This window comes from Nycticebus coucang, chromosome 13, assembly GCF_027406575.1.
Source record: "Nycticebus coucang isolate mNycCou1 chromosome 13, mNycCou1.pri, whole genome shotgun sequence".
Classification (NCBI taxonomy): domain Eukaryota; kingdom Metazoa; phylum Chordata; class Mammalia; order Primates; family Lorisidae; genus Nycticebus; species Nycticebus coucang.
The window spans coordinates 31,744,504-31,760,914 of record NC_069792.1 but is presented as its reverse complement, the minus strand read 5'-3'; the positions used below and the strand labels follow the sequence as shown (position 1 = coordinate 31,760,914).

Sequence of the window (16,411 nt, the reverse complement as noted above, 5' to 3'; positions counted from 1 at the left end):
AGGCAGGGGCCAGTGGGCCAGGGACAGTAGCTGCCACACATGTTCCCTTTCTGGTATCCAGCCCCAACAGTTTGCCCCATTGAATACCACTTTCACCCTCAGCCCTGCCTGAGTCTGATCAGATGTAACAATAACTAAGGAAAGTAACTGTGCACCACACTTATAGCCCAGATAATTTATTAAATCCTATGTTAGTAAAGATATGTAGATGTGGGCGGCGCCTGTGGCTCAGTAGGTAGGGCGCCAGCCCCATATACCGAGGGTGGCGGGTTTAAACTCGGCCCTGGCCAAACTGCAACAAAAAAAAATAGCCGGGCATTGTGGCAGGCGCCTGTAGTCCCAGCTACTCGGGAGACTGAGGCAAGAGAATCACCTAAGCCCAGGAGTTGGAGGTTGCTGTGAGCTGTGTGACACATGGCACTCTACCGAGGGAGATAAAGTGAGACTGTCTCTACACACACACACATACACAAAAAAAAGATATGTAGATGTCTTTAGTTTAAACTGAGATTGAAAAAGAATATCACTGGATAGTTGTAGTATCTGTTGTATCCTTTGCAGCTGAGAGTCTAATAAAAATCAGGCAACTAGATTCAACCCAACTTTACATTATCCAATTCACAATAATGATTATTGGAGGACCTGGCCCTCTCCACTTCTGACACTTCTGCTGCTTTAGTTCTTTCAGAAGACAGTACTGTGACCTGCATGCAACATTATGAGGAAGTCCAGACCTCGGCTTCGGATCTTCTAGACTCCCAGGACAGCACAGGGAAGCCAAAATGCCACCAGAGCCGGGAGCTGCCTAGCATTCCTCCTGAGAGTGCAGTGAATACCATGCTCACTGCGAGAAGTGTGGACGGGGACCAGGGGCCGGGGATGGAAGGGCCGTATGAGGTGCTCAAGGATAGTTCCTCCCAAGAAAATATGGTGGAGGACTGCTTATATGAGACTGTGAAAGAAATTAAGGAGGTGGCTGCAGCCACACACCTGGACAAAGGCCACACGGGCAAGTCAAAGTCTCCTTCTATTTTGAAAGAGCTTCCGGGACCCCAAACGGAGGGCAAAGCAGAGTTTGCTGAATATGCCTCCGTGGATAGAAACAAGAAATGTCGCCAAAGTGTTAATGCAGAGAGTATTCTTGGAAATTCATGTGACCCAGAAGAGGAGGCCCCACCACCTGTCCCTGTTAAACTCCTGGATGAGAACGAAAACCTTCAGGAGAAGGAAGAGAAAGAAGCAGAAGAAGAAAGAGCCACAGAGAGGAGCGGAGACACCAACAAGGTCGGTGCTGGCATTTTTGTTTCTTGGGCTTTGTCATAAAATTAGGAATCTGGCTAATCCTGGGATTTTTTTCCACATTGTTGAATGATGAAAGCTGTTTTAGTGTAAGCTGCGTTTAGCTGTCTTCTCCCCACAAGGAATAAAACACTGAAAGCTCATGTTTATCAAACATTCTTTTCTCAGCACCTTACTTGGACATTTTCCAGTTTTTACATCATGTCTAATTAGGGCCAAGTATTATTTGCTTCACTGTGAAGACCAAGAGTTAAGTGGAGAGACTAGGCTCTTTGCACATTTTACCTCTTCCCCTTGCCGCTGCCTGGAAAGTAAAGGCGTGGTGACCTTTACTTTTCCAGAAGCCCAGAAATCAAAGCATAGCAACACACAACAGGGAACCAACTCACAGGTACCCTGATTTTGTCTGATTGTGTATACTTTCTTGTAAATCAAATAAGAAATCTTATTTTGTGACAATTCCTGCACAATTACCTCTAACTCTTAAATTTAGATATTTAACAAAGGTCTAAAATGTATTAATGGTCCACAGGCTTCTGTGTGTGTATCGGATAATATCTGAATCACAGTGAACTTCTTATTTTCAGTCATCAAAATCTCCTTGAAATTTAACTAGGCCCTTCTACTTTAGGCAATTATATCTAATTTCTGTTCTATATATAGAAAAAAAAAGGAAAGATTCTCTTCTGTTCCAATTTTGGTAAGCGGCCAAGGAGGGCCTACTCAGTCACTGACAGCCTAAAAACACTTCTGAAGTTCATGGTCAGAAGGCTCTCATTGTATAGGTTAGACCAAGAACTCATTCTTCCTGCTGTTCTTTGAATGCATTTTAACTTTTCATATTATCCATGAAATCAGCTTTTGGGGGCACCAATAAAAGGATTTATGAACACATTCATAAAATGCAAAACTATAGTCTAATTTTTTGCCTTTCATGTCACCAAAATAATAAAACAGAGGTATAGTTGTGCTACCTAAACCAGGCAATGTTTTTACATAGAAGCATTTTAAAGATAAGATCTATTGCCTAACCATTACTAGTACATAGTTCTCCAGATTAAAAACTGGAAATAGACCAGGCGCAGTGGCTCACACCTATAATCCTAGCACTTTGGGAGGCTGAGGCAGGTGGATTTCTTGAGCTCTAGGGTTTGAAACCAGCCTGAGCAAGAGCAAGACCTCATCTCTACTAAAGATAGCCAGGTGTTATGGTAGGGGCCTCTAATCCCACCTACTTGGGAGGCTGAGTCAAGAGGATCACTTGAGCCCTAGAGACTGAGGTTGCTGTGAGCTATGACAGCACAGCATTCTACCCAGGGTGACAAAGTGAGACTCTGTCTCAAAAAAAACTGGAATTGCTCATCTGGGAACCAAATTATCTTTCCACAGTGTAATAAGTTTGAGTAATCTATCATCTTCATATAAATAATTTGAATTTTAAACGTGTTGAGAATTTTTTTTTTTTTTTATTGTTGGGGATTCATTGAGGGTATAATAAGCCAGGTTACACTGATTGCAATTGTTCGGTAAAGTCCCTCTTGCAATCACATGTTGAGAATTTGATATTCATGCAACAAAAAGATTTCAATGAGCATGTACTGTGTACCATACCATCTTCTAGATGCTAAGAATCACAGGGAACAACACATATAAATGAATTAAATTCCTGTCCCTGTAAGCTTGCGTTTTAGTTAAGAAACAGACATAAAGTTTATAAGAAAAAAATAGAATATGGAAGATTGGTAAAAGGGAGATTGGGAGTAGTTTTGGATAGAGCAGGCAGCATGTGCCTAACTCTGAAGGTGACACTTGAGCAGATTTAAAGAAGGGGCAGGAGTGAGTTACAGGCTTTCTGGGCAAGAGCAAGTAAAGCACAGGGCCAGCATGATGCCTGGAGGCTAGAGCTTGCCTGGCTTCTAAGGGGGGACTGGTGGGGGACTGGTGTCACTCGACAGGGATGAGCAAGGATAGTAGTGGCCAGAAGGTAACCAGGGCTCAATCCTAGATGGTCTTGGGTGACGGTCTAAAGACTAAGGTCACCAGAGAGTCCTGAGCAGCGGAATGGCACAACCCATCTGATGCTGAAAGGACCCTCTGACTCCAGTTTTGAAGGTTAAAAGTGGTAGCTCGGAGCGAAGATGGGTGAGGAGGTGCTTGAAGTTTGGGGAGAGAGGATGAGATGACTGGGTGTGTACTAGGAAAGAGTTGGATGATGTGGAGCCACATCAAGTGTTCATGGAAGGGTTGAATTCACCAGTGACCAGGGAGCATGATTGTGATGGCTAACTACGGAGTTGAAACTTGGTGAGGCAGGAAGAAAGGACATGAGGAGAAGGGAAGACATGGAAAAGGTGGTTGGATCCCAACAGCATTGAAGAAGCATCAGAATTGGGTCACAGGAGGGGTGAGCCTGGACAATGATTGCTGGTCTGAAAGGAACTGGGAGGAGCTGGTGTGCAGAGGCTGCGGGTTAGGGTGAGAGGGAATCTGTGCTGCATCCAGGAGAGAGAGTGGTAAGGTCAGGGGATAGAGCACAGCATCAGTAGGGGCAGGGGAGGTCAGGGAACTGAAGGATTTGGAAGGATGCATGAAGTCAGCATGAATTAAGACAGGAGATATGCCAGAAAGAGAACTGGAGGACCACGAGCCAAAGCCCTGGGAAATCAGCCGGGCTATCAAAAGTGAGTTGATTTAACTTCTTTTAGCTTTGAAGTTTTCAGATAACTTAAAGATCTTCCTGAAGACACCTGCAGTCTATAAAAGTATAGAATTCAGGCATTTTATAAAGAAACACTCTGGGTGTTTTTTAATTATCAGTCCTTTATAGATACCAATCCTTAACAACAATTAGGACTTGAAACAATATTCTATGGCTTATTTGTACATACAGATTCAAATACAAAATTAGAGGAAATTTCTCCAACTATAATACTATTAGGAATCCCAGGACATCATAAAATAATAGACATGTGTTTATGTCACGGTCCTTCACATATTTTCTTTGTGGTGCCCTAGAAATCATTCAAAAACATTTTTAGACAGATATGAGGAATTACATGTAAAAGAAAGGTTGTTTTATTGACCCTAAACTACTTTTATTTGGTTTGTGTTTGTTCTGACAGAGATTTAGTTCATTATCCTACAAGTCTCGGGAAGAAGACCCAACTCTCACGGAAGAAGAAGTAAGTTTTTGTTTCTTTTAAATAACAGAAAGCTCTTACAACAAAAAAAAACAAAGTAGAAGAGCTGCTCCCCTTGAATAAATGCACTGTAATGTTACCCTTTGTCTGAGGAGGTGAAATACTTTCTTAGGCCTGCATTTGGAGATCAACGTTGAGGATGTTGGATTTGTAGGGACCCAGAGAGAGTGACTAGCAGGTGGTAAGACAAGATTGATGACAACGTGAAGGGGTCAGCTTAGGAAAAAAGGCTGACTAGGAAAGAAGGATCACAAAATAATAGAGGAAGGGAGAAAATAAGAATATAAGAGAGAAAAATAAAAGAGAGAAAATAAGAAAATAAGAGAGAAATTCCAGTAAGGGGCTTTCGTCAGCAGTCAAGAAAACCACATCAAAAGGAAATAAATAGTGTGTTGGAAAATTCAGTGAATTGGAACAAGTAGATATCAGGGAATTTGATTCTGTCTAATACATACAAGGAGAAAGTCTCAGTGAGGAATTTTGGATGCAGAGAACAGATAACTTCAGAAAATATAATTCTAGGCTGGAACTAGGGTCAGACACAACAAGAATTGACCATATATTCCCAAGCACCGGGGCTAAAAATTCACTGTTTAGACTTATGGTGAAGTGTTAAAATCCTAAAAGCCCGTGTGTATACAGTACAGTCTCCATAACTGACCACCTTCCTGCATTGACCACATCCTTAAGTTGACCTAATTTTCATAGACCAACATGCACCACATGTACATATCAGTATAGTAGGCCTAGTTCCTTATGTTGACCACCTCTGTATATATGTTGATTAGTTTATGACAGTCCCTTGAGTGGCCAATTTGCAGAAGTCCTACTGCATGTAGATGGATGGAGAGATGTAGATATAGATAAATATCCATTGTTATGCCATGCTGGGCTCGCTAGAAAGCCAAACACCTGAATGATCAAGTTACACACAGCTTCTGTCTGTCATGCCTGGCACAGTACATTGTATATGTGTACAAGAACAGTGTACATATGCAGGTCCATCCTAGGACTCTGAGTAATATATGAAGCTAGACAAGCGTGCCTTGGCCTAGACGGTAAGGAGGCAGTCACCCTCCTGTGAGCTAGACTCTGAGTAATATATGAAGCTAGACCCACACGCGCACTGAAGGTTGAGGAAGCAGAGGGCCTTCCTTAGGTGATATTGTCCACCCCTTCTTGTTCCCTCTTCCCAGGAATGGACCTGCCATCTCTCTGTCTGTTTGCAAAAAATAAAACCCTGGAGGTCATCTTAATACATCTTCCCCTCACTGTCCTCAGACGCAGTCAGTGGCCAGGGCCCCTCAGTTGCACCTCCACACTGTTCCTTTCATTACCCCTCCCTCCATCCCACTGTGGCCGCCCTCACTAGGCCCTTGCATCCTGGGCCTCCCTCCACTTGGGTTTCTACACTATACCCAGAGTGATCTCATGTGGGACAAGCAAGTAAAATACATACGAGTTCTGGAAGCTAATCCTTTATAAAACTAAATCAAGACAGTGTAAAATTTCTAATTACTTTGCTTCTTACTTTACATTTGTTTGTGGTTTTTGAAGATAGGACCTAACTATACTGATGAAATTTTAACATAAAGAACTATGATTCCCCAACATTCATTTTAGGAAGAACATTTAGGAAAAATAAATATATAAATCATTTATTCTTGTATTTATATAATATCATGCTGATGGGCCAGACAGAAACTGAAATCTGAGCTTTTAAGTACTGTTATCCCAATTTAACAGAATGATGGGGAAAGGTTTGATTGTTAGAAGAAGAGAAATGGAAAAAAATAAAGAGAGTAACTTATAAGAATATAAGAACAATTTACTGAGTAATGAAATTAAAAGTATAAGGAGAAAAATTGAAAAACTAAATAGCAGGGTAGCAAGAAGGCTTGAAGAGTAACCTGTAAAATAATAGTGATAGAAAACTCCAGAAGCTCTTACAAAAATTGAAATGCACTGTGACACCCTCTCCACATTGGGTTCATTCCCAGAGCCAATATTAAACTGCAAGTTAATGAAAGAACCTGTAATTAAAAAAAAAAAAAAAAAAGAGTGTCTAAGAGGACCCAAGAACTCTTACAGAGAGCAAGGGACATTAATGGCAGGAAGCGTGGGGAAGGAAATTGAGGAGAGGAACTCACAGGAGGGTGACTGCCTCCTTACAGTCTAGGTCAAGGCACGCTTGTCCTTCATGTTACCCTGTCACCCACAGTTTACCCTTTTATAATCAGTCCATACTTTGAGCTTAAATTACTAGTTAGAGAATAAATCCCATATGTTCACACCTTATTGTGACATCAGTGGATTTTTTTTATTCTTCCTAAATTCAAAGAAACAATAATCCTTCTATTTTAAAGCAATTTTTTCATTAAAAGCTCTAAGGTGAGAATGTTAATTTAATATTCATTAAAATGTTCAGATCAACATGGAAGAGTTTTCCAAAGACTATTTCACTGACTATAAACCCTAGGCTTGTCAAGGCCTAGCAAATCTGAGACCCCAGCAGCAGTGAAAAGCCCCCATGGAGATGACCAGTTAGCATGCAGCTGGCCTGTCCCAGGAAGCTTCTGAGGCCAGCTGGAAAGCTCACCCGCACTTCGCGAGAAAAGTGAATGCGGGGAAAAATGTCCCCTAGCATTGGAAGCTGAGCATCTGTCAGGGAGCATGTTGACTTATTTCTTTGGTGTTTGAATGAATCAATCATATACGTTAAAGAATAAATACTTGTAATGGAGGATATTTTTACTTATTTCCAGCCCATGATTTATCACCATAGTGTTCCCCCCAAATTTTCTTAATCAGCACATTTAATCTGTCATTGCTAAAGAATTAAGTCTCTCTTCATATTAGAAGTTACAGAAATTTATTAGTGAGAATGGGAAGGTGTACTTGGAAAACTGCCTGCTCTTACCATAGGAAGATAACATCCTGTAAGTTATCTCCAAATTTCATTTCTGAGTTGGCTGGCTGCAGGTAAGAAATGAATTTTCCTGCTGAAGAGGACTAAGGCCATACTACAAATGTCTCTTTAACCAATAACATGCAATTAAGTCAAAAAAATGATGGGAAAACAGCGCCCTTACAGATGCGTGCACACTGCCAACCAGAATGCAGCAGCTGCCCCTCAGACCAGCTTGGTGCAGACAGTGTGAAGAGTCCACGCCAGTGGGCCTCACCCTGCATTGGATGTCAGAGTCGGCACCAGGCCTGTCCCAGAGGTTCTCACTTAGTGACACTGTGACAGGGCCTACGAATTTGCCCTTCTGGTAGATTCCCAGATCCCACTGCTGCTGGTTCACAGCCCTCAGTTTGAGAATCACCGGTAAAATACATGTTTTCTGCCCTTTTTTGTAAAGCAGTGGAGGCTTTTTCAGGTGAAACATCATCCTTGATGTAGAAAGGAAATAAAACGTGATGTGGCGGGAGGCCCAGGGCTTTAGGACCTGCTCCTCAGACTCGGCAGCAGACCTGAGAGAACTTGGTTTCCACAGAATTAAGGGGCTGTGACTGATGTGCTTACTCAGCTGAAGATAATGTACATAATTATTCTCTAGTGATGTCTTCCAGAATTAGTGCAGCTCATAAAGGACAGATCTTAAAGGGCTTGTCAATAAAAAGTTGGGGGTGGAGGACAGTCTCAGCTGGGAGCTTGCTTATTCATTGTCCCTTTGTTTCCTAGATCTCAGCCATGTACTCATCCGTGAATAAACCTGGACAGTTGCTTAAAGCACCAGAGTCCACCTACACCTCCATCCAGGGGGTCCCTCAGAGGCCACCCTCCTCCTGTAATGATCTCTATGCTACTGTTAAAGACTTTGAAAACACTCCCAACAGCGCACTTCCACCAGCAGGGAGACCCAGCCAGGAGCCAGAGCCTGATTATGAAGCGATCCAGACTCTACACAGAGAGGAAGAAAAGCCCCCCCTGGGGACCAGTGGCCACCATGGCCTCGTCCCAAAGGAGAACGACTACGAGAGCATCAGTGACTTGCAGCAAGGTAGAGATGTCACCAGGCTCTAGCAGCCCAGATGGCTTGCGACCAGCATCTGGGGACATTTCTTCTGTGGAAGAGACGTGACACAAACCTGTTCTTCACATGCTGCTTAGTCACCTGAAGACGGTTGGAGACGCTGTGGCCCTTTCCCCAGTTTTTTAATTTCTGAGACTGAGGCAGGGACCTGGCTGTACCTGCATGTGACCTGCCCACCGGGAGGAGCCTACTAGGGGGAACAGGCATACCCAAGCACATCTCTCTTCTGCACCTTCGCCCTCCTCAGAAGGCCCCCACTGTCCGTGGTCCCATCCCATCACAGAGGAAAGCCAAGCTGTAAAGAACTGTGCTCCCGGAGGACTGCACCTCCCGTGACCTGAAATACTGCCATCTGGAAGAGCCAGGTTTTTCTTCCTCTCTTCCCTTTTCTCTGTCTGCTACCGACTTTAAAATGAATGGCTTTTCCCTCTGGAAATTTTTTTTATTTCTGTAGTTCATTCCAAGGAAATCCTCCTAGGAAGTTTGGCCTTTGGATTCCACATAGGAGTTTCAGGATGGTGAGCAACCTTGCTGGTTACCATGTGCATGCCGGTCCTCACGGAGCTGCTTGTCAGTACATGGGATTCTGACCCTCCAGGTGAACGGGATTAAGGAGGGACCTCCTTGAGTCTCCTCGGGCTTTGTTCCTTCTTATTTTTTGGCAGTCTACATCAGCAGCCTCTCCCCAAAGTACTTGAAGTCAGTTTTAGATGCTTTATTTTATTTTTCTAGTCAAAGCATTGTTACCCCAGTGTTTGAAAACTTGTCAGAGCCTTTTCAGTATTTTCAATGAATATCGTGGTACTTGTTTAAGCCCAGAGCTCATTCCTCCAAAATACGAGCCTTAATCTTTATGTTGGGACACAGACCACATACTTGGACGGCGGCCATGCTTCCATCTCTGAAGGGCTGTAGGCATGAATATGTGTTTCTGGTGATCTCTGCTCCCCGCACCAACAGACTTATAAGTTAACTGCTACCCCAAGGTAATCCATCTAAGATTAAAATGTAAACATTTATTTTTGTTATATTAAATTTATAAGAGGGTTTCTGTTTAATGCCTAATTTCTTAAAAGTGCCAGAAAAATGTATATTAACTATTTTGATTTTATGTACAATGATTTATACTCTCATTTTGAAAAGACATCATAAAGCACATATGCTAGATAATTACAAGTATTTGTTATCTTTTTTCTAACCAAGTATTTGAAACATTGAAGATTTTTTAAAGACTCACCTTTTCAAATGGTACTTGGAGCTCCTGGTCCAAATTCCTTAGACTGCTGGAGAAGTAAATGGAGCAGACATAAATAATCATTTTCAGTGATTTGTGGTGAGCAATATTGAAATATATAAAATTGTAAAAATTGAAAAAGAACAAAACATGATGAGAAGTGACTGTGAAGTATGAACCCCATAAAAGTATCATGACTCTATGAAGGTTTAATTACATTTTTTTAAGAAAACAGTGATGAATTCTGCAGTTCAGTGCTTGCTTGCCAAATGCAAATTGCCTATTGAAATTTTTTCCCATCATTTTACAAAAATTTGTGGCTGAGATAACTCAGATTAAGAGCTCAGCCTGGTTTGAATTTAATCATCTCTTTAGATCTTATAAAGCCAACATCAGAAAACTCGTTCACTTTTCATTTTAAAAGGCACCCATTTGAAGTGCTATTATGAAGAGTGGGCTATGGAAATGCAGCTTTGCCTACACTGATAAAAAAAAAAAATTAGGCAATTATTCCATCCCACAGTGACATCAGTGACTTTTCAGATATAATAAGCATGCTGTTTTCCCTCTTTATGACAAAGGATGCAGTTGGGAAGATTAAGCATCTCGAAAATGGTAGAGCCCAACTCACGGGCATGCTTTTCCATGCCTGTGTCCACGGCTTGATTTTGTGACTGCTCTGTATTGCCTGTCTATAATTTTGTAAAGTGAGTGATGTTGGGGCAAACTGGTTGGTGGTTGTTATTTTGCAATCTGGTCTCGCCCATGAAGACATCACATGCCTAAGCACAGACATCATTGATCAGAAGATAATGGCAAAATTCTCTTAGATTATAGAGAAGTTTGTCAGGAAAGTGCAAGGTACTTCCTCTCTGAATTTATGTCTTTCAGGAGCACTGCTTTGCCTGGTGATCTTCACCACTTTGTATTAATACTTTCACCCAGCAACATATGCCATCACAGAGTTTCTCTAGTCAGCTTGGTGTATGATCATAGTTGTGTCATGTTGCACACCTCGCATTGTACATGCTCCAGTAACATCCTCTATAGGCACCTTACAGCTCAAAAAATGCATTGCATTTCATGTCTTACTTACCACCAGGAAAGCAGGTATGATATCCAAAGGATAAAACCTTTTCTGCTGAGAGAAGCTCATGATAAATAACCATGTCATCTTGAAATTTCAGTATCAAAATTTTCCCTACAAGTTTTCAAACGTAGACTATGTGATATAGCCATAACATAGTTACTGAATGTCTCTTTTAATTTGATAATCAGTTGGTAAGAATAAGTTGTGATATAAAATATTTTAAGTATTCTTTAAAAGGAATTATAAGGCCCTCCTGCAAAAACCCTAAATACAAATAACATGATAGCACAGTCCATGAGGGTAGGGGGAATGGGCTGAACTTCAGGAAGAAGGTTCTGCTCTTTGGAGCTTGGATACTTTACTGGAGTGTATGTATTGTTGCATCATTACCATTTGTCCTCATGCTGTAGTTTTTAATAAATTTTATCACATTGCTTTATTCAAAGTCTGTGCTTGAATCTTTGAGTTGAACAACAGCCCATGACTTTGAAAAAGTTTCACCTTGAGCTAAATGCTACACAGTTTAAATGTATTAAAAAGTATTATTAAAAAAGAATTTACTATATATTTAAACTTCAACTTTAACATCTATATTACACATCCAATTACAGTAACCTAGGTTATATGAAATTATATAAAAAGATAAATTTTAGGAAAATTTTTTTGAATTATGAAACTGTCTTGTTGAAACTGGGATCTTTGTTTTTATTCAGATATTTTGAAAGCTTAGTATTTTTATGCCACCTTTAGTACTTCAAAAATATAGTCTGCGGGAAAGTATAACCTATATTATGTGAAATATTTGAGATTTGAATTCTAGAAGAAAATAATTTTTGCAAGTATGTTGGCTACTTATACTTTTCTTCCTGTCCTGTACTAAATTAAATTACATCATTAGGTCTGTTAAAACTTTTGAAGCTATCACTATTGTTTGTGGGAAAAAGGCTAATTCTGCCCTTTAAATCCCAGAGTTAATTCTAATTGTGTGCCCAATTAACAATAAGTAGTTAACACAAAGAAATAAAATTTAACCACAGTATGTCACTATAACTATTTCTCTTGATTTTTATTTTGCCAATTAAAGCATTTACTTACTTTAACCTATCATAAACTATATACGTGTGTATATATATATGCACATATACATATATACATAGACATGTGTGTATATGTGTATTGTTGGCTCTGGCACAACTCTGGTGCTTAATTGACTAGGATATGTTCTGTTATGCGTTTTGAATGTTTTTCCTACTAGCGTGATGAGCTTTTGTCAGAAAAACAGAATGAGAAGAAAGAATTCTTCAATAATTCTCCAATGTAAGAAAGCCTTCTTAAGTCGCCCTCATTTAATTTTTTTCCTCATTTAATTTTTGTAATTAATTCATTCAGATTTTAAATTGTGTCCATAATTCTCTTGACTGAAAAACTGGTATTTTAAGATATCTTCCTACTTCCCAGGCTGCCAAGAAGAGGCCAGAGATCCACAGAAGGAAGCAGATGTTGTTGGTATCTGTAAAGAGTTTGCCAAACCATATACACTCTTGCTCATGTCTTTCATGATAATAGTTGTCATTAAGGTGCCACAGAATAGAACTTTAAAAAAATTCTGCGGAGAAATCAAGCTCACAAATGCAGAAATATTAGCCCCATGCTCTAACCAAGTACTGTCCCTCACAGTGTTTTGAGACTGGCCTGTGTCTCCTCAAGTCCTGGGGAAGAAACAGCCTCACCATGTTTAAGGTACAATAGCAGCGACCAATGGTTACCAGCGAAGTACAAGGAAGTAGATGAACTTGAAGGAAAAAATGTCTTTCTTGTAAGAGTGTATTATTTTTAAAGTAAAATGAATATAAAATGTTTTAGCTGTGTAACTGTTGCACCCTCTTTGCCTAGGAAATTAGTGCTTATGTGTTATATTAGTTGGAACTACTTTGCTCTACTCTCCCAGGTCTCAAGAAAACCAAGAATACTTAAGCATACAAAATGTGAAGTTATCACATAGTAAGGACAACTTGGTAAAATGTCTGATTTTGGAGTGAGAAGCCAAGTAAGTTGTAGGACAGATGAATAGGTGAAACAATAGTTTTCATTTTCTATATACTTAAGGAACCAAGATATGTTTGGTTTCAATTTCTTTAATTAATTATTTTTTTTTTTTTTGAGACAGAGTCTCACTCTGTTGTCCTGGGTAGAGTACCGTGGCTTTCTAGCTCACAGCAACCTCAAACTCTTGGGCTCAAGTAATCCTCCTGCCTCAGCCTCCTGAGTACCTGAGACTACAGGCACCCACCTCAAGGCCCAGCTAGTTTTTCTATTTTTAGTAGAGATAGGGTTTCACTCTTGCTCAGGGTGGTCTCACACTCCTGAGCTCAAAAGATCTACCTGCATTGGTCTGCCAGAGTGCTAGGATTACAGGTGTGAGCCACCACACCTGGCCTGGTTTCAACTTTTTGAATTTCACTATAGGTCATCATAGTTAATTATTTGAATGGATATTCTAGAGTATAAACTTTTTTAATTAACCAGATAACTACTTCTTCTCTTTATACGTTTAGTTTATGCAAGTCCACCTGGTATAGCAGTTAGCCTCCCTAAGTAGGATATAGTTAAAGCTAAGAGGCCAGTCTTGGTCCCTGAGCCTTTATTCAGAACTATCTGGTTGTAATGTCCTGGTTCGATTTTGTTTAGTTTGGTTGTTTTTTTTTTTTTTTTAACTTAAGTTGGAAACCAGGAGTTTAAAACAAACTATTCCTTGTTCCTTCCCTAAGTTTAAAGAGGTTTTTTTTTTTTTTTAACCTTTAACTCCCCATTTAGGTAATGGAGGCTTCCCTAAAAGACATGACCTTCCCTAGGGAAGACCCTGAAACCAAAAGCCTGAGTGTCCAGAAAGCATATCAGACATTCTTTTGACACGTTTTTAGGTATTTTTAATAGAAAACCCATAAGTGAAACTGATGTGACTGACATTCCTGACCCATCCCTTAAACTTGCTTGCTTGCTTTTGTTAAGCTTATTTTTGGGTATAGGCTTCTCTTGTTTTTCCCGGAGCCTGTGTGCTGCTCCATGACTGCTCACTGATGTCCTGGAAGGTGCCCAGTGGCCAGTGATGCTTGTCTGTTGGAGAGAAACAATGTGAAAAAGCATCAGAAAAGCTGAATTTTACATTCAAATCAACAAACATTTGTGAGCATGCTATATACTTCAGATCTTGACAATTTATTTATTTATTTATTTTCGAGTGCTAACATATTTGACTCTGGACCAGGAGAGGGGGTAGAGATCAGAAGCAAAATTTGGACTAAGTGACAAAAGCAAGATTTCCTGCTCTTGCATGTCACTGTGAAAAACATTTTATCCCAACTCCTAGAGACCACTCTGAATCTCAGGGAGAAAACAGTAAATGTGTACAAATGAGAAAAATTATCTCAATGATTTAACTGTCTAGATATTTTCTTCTTTTTAAACTCAGGAATAAATCTAGTGGATAGGTTTGGATAACGTAATATGGCTACTAAAGCTATAACTTGCAGGTGACTAGACAAATCCTTTCAAATATGTTTCTTTTAAAGACTTCTAACTTTGTCTTAACTAGAAAAAGAAACTTCTCATATTAAAAAAGCAAAACAAATAAAACTTCCATAGCTCTTTCTGGAAGAGTTTAGTATCAGCCATCCACCCCAGAGTGTTTGTTTCTTGCCTATAGTATTTTTCAACAATTTTTATGGGAGAAAAAAATGCACATTTTTCTTATTTCTTTGAACAGTGAATTGAGTTGTCAAATTCTCAAATGGGACAATTTAAAGGGAATCGTTGTTGGAGACAAGAGCACAGGGCTGTGAACCCTATTCCAGCAGTGATTTCACTGTGCAACCTTGAGCAAATGATTTTAACTTCTCTGTGCCTCAGTTTCTCCATATACAAAATGGGGATAATGATACCAACCATTGCCTACCTCATAGAGCTGTTATGGGGACAAATGAGATGATATAGATAAGTACAAATGCTTTGAACTCTTTGGAAGAAAGGTGCTATATAAATTGAAATTGTGTTTTTTTAATGATTCAATTATTAATTTAGAATTTAAATAATAGCAATACCGTCAGTCACGTTAAGAATAAGTTTCAATTTGATGGGTACTTCCAATTCTCTTCTGTGGCCAGATCTTCATAATTCCTCCTGTACTGGTACCTAAGGAACTGAAATGGGTATTGTTTTCTGTGTGTTTCTGCCAGTAGTATTTTGATTCTAAATATTCGGAAAAGGCTGGAGTTTAACTTGTACTATCTTATAGTTTACATGTAATGAACCTTATTCAAGCTGTGTATATAAATATAGTTACATGTAAATAGCGGGTACATTGTAATTAAAGGTACTTACCAAATTTTCTTTGTTCTTTTCTTAATTATAATAAAGGTCAGTTTTATATAAAAGCTTGTTAAGATTCATTTGGTATTTGCAAAGGTTGAGAATGGCTAATTTATATATCCTTGGTGCAGAACAAGGGTTTTGGGATTCCAGCAGTCAACTCAACGACCGTAACAGGAAGGAGAACACACCTGAAGATCAGACAGAAGAGTGCAGTGGTTAGGGTCAGACACTCCACAGAAAAGGACCTGGGTTGGACACTCAGCTCCATGATGACTTTCAGGAAACTGCTGGACTTCTCTGTGTCCCTGTTTCTGCATTAGGAAATGGGGAGTAACAGCATAGCTATTAGCAAAGTTGTCTTGGGGACTGAATGAGATATTGGGCAAGGCAACTGGCAAGAGCTGAATACTCTGTTCATGCTGACAGAGTATTTTCCAGAACAAGCCTGGGTTTCTGGGCATTCCTATGAAGATTTGCAACCTGAGAGCAAATAATGCCCCAGGCTGGTTGTCTGAAGGAGGTGCACCCCCAGCAGATGCCTCAAAGCAGACACCAGTGTCTGACCCTGACTGCCCCTTTCCTGATTTTACTTACAACTGGCCTTGGGGCTGAAAGGGGAAGCAGTGAAACTTTTCTTTGGCATGTTCCTGTCTCCTTTTTGCCTGTGCCCCCATGGATGGCCTCTTATAAGATCCGCCACCCAATCCAGCCTTGCTTTCTGAGACTTGTCTAAGCTTTCTCCTTCTGCCTCTTGGCATCTGTGCAATTATAAATGCCATGTTCCCTATTTTTCCAGAGAACTAACTTGTTGATTTCTAGCCAACTCCTTCCTACGTAGTGGGCTAATATTCACCCCTACTTCCAGGACTGTTTACAATTTAAAGAGCTTGCTACCTACTGTAGTTTTGAGCCCAAACCACCCTTCACTGTCATGGTGGGCCCTGCAAACCTGAGAGGCTGCTGGGAGTACCGAAGGGTGGAGGAGGCAGAGGAGGGAGCAGAGGCTCCCCGCAGAGTGCACACCACCTCAGCAAATGCCAAAGGGTCTCAGGTCACTCTAGGGCTTTTCCCTCTTGCACACGATAGAAAATCATGATGGCAACTTAGGAGCAGATTTAGGGAAGAGCCTGGCCATCTTGGTCCCAAACCCTGGTTTCATTTCTCACCACATGGGGAGAAC

General features: G+C 40.4%; 1 protein-coding gene across 7 annotated transcripts in view; it reads left to right on the top strand.

Moving 5' to 3' along the window:
- PAG1 (phosphoprotein membrane anchor with glycosphingolipid microdomains 1) overlaps positions 1-11,298 on the top strand; it is a 182,653-nt gene extending 171,355 nt beyond the window's left edge. For all 7 annotated transcript variants that reach the window (XM_053559408.1, XM_053559407.1, XM_053559406.1 and 4 more), the window contains 3 exons: positions 680-1,284; positions 4,422-4,481; positions 8,188-11,298. In XM_053559408.1, the coding sequence (XP_053415383.1) occupies positions 680-1,284; positions 4,422-4,481; positions 8,188-8,529 (1,007 nt within the window). In that variant the 3' untranslated portion in view covers positions 8,530-11,298. The remainder of the gene's footprint in view (positions 1-679; positions 1,285-4,421; positions 4,482-8,187) is intronic.
- Positions 11,299-16,411: the final 5,113 nt, after the last annotated feature.